This window comes from Patiria miniata, unplaced genomic scaffold (genome assembly GCF_015706575.1).
Source record: "Patiria miniata isolate m_02_andy unplaced genomic scaffold, ASM1570657v1 HiC_scaffold_4, whole genome shotgun sequence".
Taxonomy (NCBI): domain Eukaryota; kingdom Metazoa; phylum Echinodermata; class Asteroidea; order Valvatida; family Asterinidae; genus Patiria; species Patiria miniata.
This window is the reverse complement of record NW_024037071.1, coordinates 6210635-6218323: the sequence shown is the minus strand read 5'-3', so window position 1 is coordinate 6218323 and position 7689 is coordinate 6210635. Positions and strand designations below refer to the sequence as shown.

General features: G+C 41.8%; 1 protein-coding gene across 2 annotated transcripts; it reads right to left on the bottom strand.

Moving 5' to 3' along the window:
* Positions 1-385: 385 nt before the first annotated feature.
* Positions 386-7632, bottom strand: LOC119739903 (coiled-coil domain-containing protein R3HCC1L-like). Of its 2 annotated transcripts, none has more exons than XM_038215032.1 (9): positions 7571-7632; positions 6885-7022; positions 6303-6560; positions 4536-5889; positions 4204-4297; positions 3700-3781; positions 3505-3575; positions 2794-3033; positions 386-1598 (listed from the first exon to the last, which is right to left on the bottom strand). In XM_038215032.1, the coding sequence occupies exons 1-9, from the start codon at positions 7615-7617 to the stop codon at positions 1543-1545; spliced, it is 2340 nt and encodes a 779-aa protein (XP_038070960.1). In that variant the 5' UTR covers positions 7618-7632; the 3' UTR covers positions 386-1542. The 2 variants fall into 2 exon arrangements, with proteins under 2 accessions (XP_038070960.1, XP_038070961.1); XM_038215033.1 differs by having other exon boundaries at positions 7378-7604.
* Positions 7633-7689: the final 57 nt, after the last annotated feature.

The following is a 7689-nucleotide window of genomic DNA, read 5'->3' as shown; positions in this document are numbered from 1 at the left end:
GGATGGTTAGCAAAGCGCCCTCTTGTGAGGAAGTTAGGGATCATTTTTTGGGGGGGGGGATTTTTTTGGGGGGGGGGATTTTTTTGGGGGGGGATTTTTTTTGGGGGGGGGCGTAACGCGACTTGTTTTGAGGGATGAAAATCATTAATTCTCAGCTCAAAGTTTAGGTGTTTTCTTTACATTTGTCGATATTTGTGGCCAAAAAAATGTTAAATTACCCCCAAATACAAAGAGATCTTATGTACATGTACTTCTTAATTGTAGTGCTGTATTAGGATTTTCTTTGCAAAATACTTCAAGGTTGATCAGGTCACATATTCACATCAGGAAAAAATCGCCAACCCTGATTCACATTCAGACAAAAATTATTCATTCAAACAGGGAATTCAGTTAAGCAAAACTTATTTATTGTACAAATGATATTTAATGAATTTCAATTCACAAATAAAACTTATACTCTTTTATATATACACAAAGTGCCCAGTGTCACAAACAAATTTACAAAACTTTTGAATAAAATTTGAAAAATCGGAAAAACATCTAAAAAGTAGTCTAATTCATTCCATAGTCTAATCTAAAAAATAAGTAATACTGCTTGAATTTGTTTAATTAAAAATGAAGTAAATAAATTTTTTTTTTTTTTTTTTTATAGTTGACAATAAAACTGATTGATCTTCATTCTTTTCCAACAGGTCAGTTAAGTGCACTGAAATATTTCTGTTTGGTTTATAACCTTTTATAACCTTCTTATTTACTTTCCATCTGAATCTCCAATTCATGTCCTAAAATATCTTTAACAGTTTTCTATGCAAAAACAAAACAATTTATTTTGATCGATCTAATACTACACAATTTGCAATTACCCGGGAATGTACCTTCCAATTTAACTAAAGATTTTGAGCAATTTTGTTGCTTCAAACAAATAAAAAAGCACAAAAAGCAAACCCTTTAAATAAAATTTGATACTACAAAGGAATGTGCTTTTTGGCGGATGCAAAAAGTGCCCAGAAACCACGATCAATTATTTCAACAATATTAACAACAAATCACTTGAATTCAAAGTAAAAACTATCGACCTACACAAATGACTGCAATTATTTCAACATTCAATCTAAATATGGCTTTCTGTATGCGTTCAAAGGTTAACAGTTATTGCATTTTTTTATAATCTGCCTCAATGGTATAATTTGAAAGAGCAGACATTCAAAGATAGTTCCCATGCTATTGAATCACTGGCTGTCAGGCAACAACTCATCTCTCGTAGGGCGGTTCATTTGTACTCAAAATCGGAATAAAGCAGGTTTTTTTTGTCAAACAAAACATACAAATTGAAAATTCGTTTTTTAAGAGCAATGGGAAAACAACTTTAAAAAATAAAGAGTTATGATCTAAAGAATGCCCTCAAGCTGGCCCAGAGTTCAAAGGATCTAAAGAGCGCCCTCAAGGTGACCCATAGTTCAAAGGATCTAAAGAGCGCCCTCAAGCTGGCCCAGAGTTCAAAGGATCTAAAGAGCGCCCTCAAGGTGGCCCAGAGTTCAAAGGTCAGATGTTACCACTCCAGATGTCCTCCTGTTGTCTCTTGTCATTCCGTCGGCGATCTGATGGGGAGGAGGTAGGGGAGAGAGTAGTAATTATCAACAATATGTTTGAAGCATTCATGTTGAATCATTCCCATGATTATGACAAGTAGTGACCATTATGCCATTAGATAAAGAATATCACAGTTATTTTAGGTTAAATTCAGCCCTACTGTCTTGCTTACAATGCATGATGTGCGTGCTAACTAAACGCTTGCCTACTGCAATGGTGGCCGATTATGGGGAAACCAGTTGGTCACGTGGTACTTTGTCGTCATACAATTGGAACCTTATGCTCAGAGGAACGTGAAATGCTTGTGTAGCACCTGGGAGCGAGTGTGGTAGCACCTCATTCATGGCGTCTTATCTTAGTCGCTTGATAAGTCTATAAGCAAAAGATCCATTACCTAGGCACAATTCCACGGCTCTGCTTACCATTAGCAAAAATCCCTGCTTAGGGTAACAGAAAATTCTGTGCTGACAGTTAGCATAATTTCACAGGTTAGCAAGGAATTTTGGCTTATGCGCATGCGTACATCTTGTAACTAAGGATCCTGCGCTTACAGGGTTAGCACAGAATTTTTGTGCTTGTGCTGATTGCACAGAATGGTTATCATAAATGCAGAATTCTGTGGTGAGTGGAGTAAAGCCCGGTTCATACTTCATGCGAAAGCGAAAGCGAATGCGAATCTGTGACATCATGGCAAGTATTCGCGCTGCAAATTCGCAAAAGTTGAACACATTTCAACTCGGGCGAATTTCGCAGCGAATGTTTCATGACGTCAAATTCGCTTCGCATTCGCATGAAGTTTGACCCGGGCTTTAAGAAATTGGACCCGGACGGTAGAGCAGGAGACTATTTGCTAAACATGAAAAATATTTGCTTAGCAAAAAGCAGGTTACCAGCTAAAATGTCACACAATGTACATTGCTTGTGACTGGTTCCCAGCTGATTCCTGCTTAGCACATAAATCTGCTAAGCAATATATTCTCAGCTTAGCAGCTCTTGCCCTGGACATCAAAATAATAATTTGGGAGGTTCAGCATCCTTACTCGCAGCTGATATGCTGAATTGCGAAGGACGCGGCTACAACGTGGTTGGGCCGCTGGCACGTAAAGGCGCCTATGGCTGCCGGCCACATCGACCCATTAAGACCACGGAGCATAGCCTGAGATCGAAGGTGTTTGATTTTCCAAAGGATAAACGTTGGACTACCTTTAGCTTCTTTCAGCTTCTGCCTCTCTGCTGCCCTCTGTTCCTTGGACTCGTTGGTCTTCAGTCCCAGGGCCCCGCTGACCAGCCGCCGGGCCGTAGCGGCCGAGGTCTCGGGTCGGGGTTTGCTGGGCGGATTCAGGAACTCCACAGACTGCTTGGCTTTGACTTTGGCCTCCCGGGAGGCGAGGAGTAAGGGCCGGGTGCGGAACATGGGGTTGGATATGCTCAGGGCGTCTTGGGCTGGTAATAAAAACAAATCCACCGCCAACAACAAAAATAGTCACTTGAGGCACTGGCATAATTTAACCCTAACCATCTAGGGTATTTGTCTGCAAACCCTGCCCAACTTTCAATACTTGTCAAAGTGAGAGTTCTGCCAGGTGTAACAATATCCAAACAGGTCCCCCAAAAAAGTACTGTTGCGTAGTGAAGTTTTGTCTGATTCAGGCAGATTTCTTGCAAAAATGCCACAAAAGTTAACCCTTTAAAATTGTAAGCCCTGGTACTGTCCCTAACTGCCCTGCCTGTTACTCCTCATACTGCCCCCCCCCATCTCCCCGGCACTCGATTGTGTTATTGATGTATGGAGGAGTAAATACAGTGTAATACACTTTAATTCAAGTGCTAAAGGGTTTAGGTATTTAACTGTAAGAAGCAGTATTATTTAATGGTCCCGCCCCCCCCCCTCCTTTGGGGTGTGGCTTTACTTACCAATGATTGATGATGGGAATATAGCCAGAGCATGCGTGTCGTCAATCCACTTGATGTCCATCTCTTTGGTTCTGCATAAAATATACAAAAATATAGACTATAGACTGGCAGGCTTGCACCCGTTCACGGATGTGTAACCGATTGTGTATGCATGTCATAGTGGAATATTAATATAATAGATGTTTTCATTCTTACTTCATATTACAGAATCCAGTAATCAGATCGTGAGTCTTGAAGTCGGGAGGGAAATCAAACACCTCAATAACATGCTCCAGCTCTGAAACAGAACAATTACAAAAACCACCATTAACCAAATGTTGTTTTTCTGGTGAGTTCCACCCTCAAAGCATGGTATATTTATCTATTATACAACACCTGAATAAGTCCCTGTCATCTGATTGGTGGATCGTTGATCACATGTCATTGAATAATTGCCCCAACCCATGGCCCGGCCACTGCAAAAATAGAAGTTCTGTTGCAAGGTCACACTCATTGGTGGCTCTGACCAATCAGATGACGAGGATTTATTCACATTTTTCAAATTCGTGCAATGGAAAGAAACTTTTCATTCGGTGACATGTGGAGTGTTCCATTCAACTCGGCATCAATCTCGTGGAATGGAACATCCCATTTGTCACCTCATAAAATTATTCTTACCATTGCACTCACAAACATCATTATTCATATGCTATGCTATACCTGAATAGTTCATGTTGTCCTTGGGTTGATAGTTGTAGTAATCTCTTTTGGACTGCTTCACAGAAACCTCAACGTTCCCGACACCTTCCGACAACTGCAAAAAGTTCAAGAAATAATCATTTTCCCTTTACAAAGGTTGTATTTGTTAAGGCATTCTCTATTTTTCTTCTTGCTTCTTTTTGTTTACAGGGACAAATGGGAGATTTCATTTTAACCACCACCCAATAAAACTTGTAAAGTCAAATTGACATGAGCTCTTAGACGGCACAATGTGTAAATATCCCTTTGTCAAAGGGCGAAGCGGGAGAGTAAGAAATATATTACTTAAATACCTCTTGCATCTCCTCTTGTTTAAGACAATCTCCACTCTCATCAAACATGGCATCCCAGTCGTCTCCTTCTTCTGCATCATCGTCGTCTTCATTTCCCGCATCGTTGCTCTTCTCAACTTCTGGAGGAGTTTCCACGGCAACAGCCTCCTCGTTGCATCTAGTACTAGCATCATCTTCCTCATCTGTAACAAGATCAAGCTGCTTGTTTCCCTGCACTGTCTCACTAAGGTCAGTATCTCCAGGCAACAAGTTCGTTGATGATGCTTCTGAGGTCTGTTGCATCCCTGTCAAGTCTACGTCATTTCTTGAAGGAGCGTTTGACGCGAGACATGTTTCTCCACCAGGTAATTTGTGATTTAAGCTTAATGAGCCCACAGCATCCGTGTTTGTACTAACTCCAGCATCAGTGTCCTGCCTTTGTGAGACTTCATCTGTTGTCATGGTAACCGATGATTTTTCAGCAAGCGAAGCAGTGTCCTCATTTGTCTTGCAGATTGTTTCCATGGCTTCAGACGTGTCAGAGGCCAAAACGTCTTCCTTAAGTTCCTTACTATTGCTTTTCCGGCCCGCACTTGCATCTTGGAATTTTGTGGTTTCTTCACTTTCGACTGTATGACTAGCAACCTTTGCTTCAGAATTATTGCTCATTGTTGTGTCCCAATTGTCTTCTTCAGTGCAACTGACTTTGGTCAAGTTGGATACTATCTGAGCTTTGGGATTGTCCTCAGGTTCCTGAAGCCTCATACCATCTTCTGATTGGCTTTTAATTTCTTGTGTTTTAACCTCCATCTCGTTCGGTGCTGCTTCTTGCAATGTGGCATCACCAGGACCTACGGGAACGAGTCTGCCATGGGCAGTGAGTCTGGTTCCTGTCGGATGACATGTGACCTCTTTGTCATCGCAATCAATCTCATTCCAATCCTCAGGGACAGGGGACGCATTCTTGCACGACTCCACGGTCTGTGAGACCTGCTTTTTGGCACTACTATTACCCACCCTGGATACATTCTGACTCTCTCCTGCTGGCAAAGTAATGGCCTCATCTGAACTCTTCCTGGCTTTGGCATCCTCCCTCTGTGGCTTTGGCACATATCTCTGCTGTTCCACTCTCTTACCATGCCTCCCTCTGTTCTGTGATTTCTTCTCTTTGGCCGAGTTATCCTCGCCTTCTTCCCCATCCGTTGAGATTTTCCGATCCCTCTGCGGTTTTACCTTTCCACTTTCGCGTCCCTTCCGTTTCTCATTTTTTCTTGGCTGCTGACTGGCTTCAGACGATACCCCCTCTGGTCTGTCAACAGCCTGCTGTCTGCGGCCTCGGGGCACGTACAATTCTTGTGGGGCCCTTTTGGATTTCCTAAATGACAGAGGAAAAAGAAAGGGTGGTCACTCTATGTGGTTTTGGCACTCTTTAATGCAAAAACTATCTCCTCCAATCACATCAAATAACCCAATTAATTCTTCCTTAATCCCTGGCTTCAAAGAAGCAGAGCATTTGCCAACAACAGAAGACGGTCTTGCAAAGAATGACCACAAACAAGAAAATATAAAACAACCAGGACTTATTCTATTCTGAATTTGCACAAAGCCATTGCGTCTTTGAGGAGCATCAGGCGTCGACACCAATGTGTTGGAATGTCTCTCCAGTGGTTTCCCCCAACGATCTGTGCACAGAGCCCATACCATACCAAAGACAGCCAAGGGATGAAAACATCCTAATGATCCACATCATCCAGATCAGAAGACAGCAAGAGTCATTGGCCTCCTTACCTTCCTGTCTCTTTAGACTGGGATTGCGTCCCGCCTTCCGAGCTGACTGCGTCTTGAGACGACTGCATCTTTTCTTCTCTGTCTGCCTCTTCCTTCTTGGTCTCACTCCTCTCTCTTCCAAAGAGTCCCCAAGAGGAATCCGCCCTGGTCTTTTTGGCTTCCTCGTTTTGTCTCCAGGTGGTGCTGTCCAGCCCTACCTGGGGCTCGCCCTCAAGGCCTCGCTTTCTGGGGTTCTCAGTTTGAGATGGGTCTCCGGCCCTGAAAAATATTATTCAAAAGATCAAGTTCAAAATTATTCAACTTCAATTTTATTTCACTTCATATAATGCTAATGTAAGATCCATGAAAACAAAACTTTAAAGTGGGGGTGTTCACAGATGTGGACATAAGACAAAAACTGCTTGTCAATAACCACCTACATGAAGCATAATCACTATTTAGCTGACACACAACAGACATTTGTTCAAACTGGTAAATAGATGGTAAATGTCGGGTGTGCGAAAAGTAATGTCGTCATTTTTTATGCCAACACCATACTTCCCCATTGCATTGTTTTCCTAAATAAATCAAATAAAGTGGTACCTCAGATGGTTTGGGCAGATAACTGTCCTTCTGTCGTCTTCCTGTCCAATGGAGAAACTGGCTAGCTCAGGATACTCCTCAACGGCTTGATGGATCAGAAACCGGTACCGACTGGTAACGGCCGGAAAGACAAAGACACTGCGCAAAATGCAAAGACAAGAGATGTCATCAATTGTTACAGAAACAAAATACATTTACATAATTAAGCCTAATGCATAATGGTATATAAAAAAAGTAAAAAAAGAAAGAAAAAAAACACTTGTCGGTACCAGAACCTTCCGCATTAGCCTCGTTATGGTATTGCAACAACACCATCGAGATTGCGTTACGGCTGCAGTAATGATAGCCACAACACGCACAAAAAATAATTATAATTTGCAAAAGCTCAACACAACCATTGACAACCAGACAACAATCAGTTTCAAATGTGTCTTTTTAAATTTTACTAATGCTATATGGCATGTAGGCCCGGGTCCCTATGGCTATGCCTCACCACTTTTCAACGTCAACTGATGTCAAAATTTCCTCAATATCAGCATGGACAAGATCCAGAAAATGGCTATCTATACTATCGAGGTATCTGTTATCTACAATGTACGCCAGTTTTACAATGAATAAACGACTGTTTGAGTGAAAATAAATAAAGTTTGAACTAGAACTAGAAGTAGAAAGACGAAGACCCGAACTTCGAAGTCGACTCTGCGCAGAAACTTCTCCTGCCAAAAGCTCGCATGGAATCCAACGTCGTCTCGCGAAAAATGAATGGGCCTGTGCGTTTATAAAGAGCACCGGACTAATATAATTT

Coding starts and splice junctions, on each gene's coding strand:
- LOC119739903 (XM_038215032.1), bottom strand. CDS start 7,617: ATGCGAGCTTTTGGCAGGAGAAGTTTCTGCGCAGAGTCGACTTCGAA. Junction 6,561..6,884: donor ATCTGCCCAAACCATCTGAG/GTACCACTTTAT, acceptor AATATTTTTCAG/GGCCGGAGACCCATCTCAAA. Junction 3,576..3,699: donor ACTGGATTCTGTAATATGAA/GTAAGAATGAAA, acceptor TATTTTATGCAG/AACCAAAGAGATGGACATCA.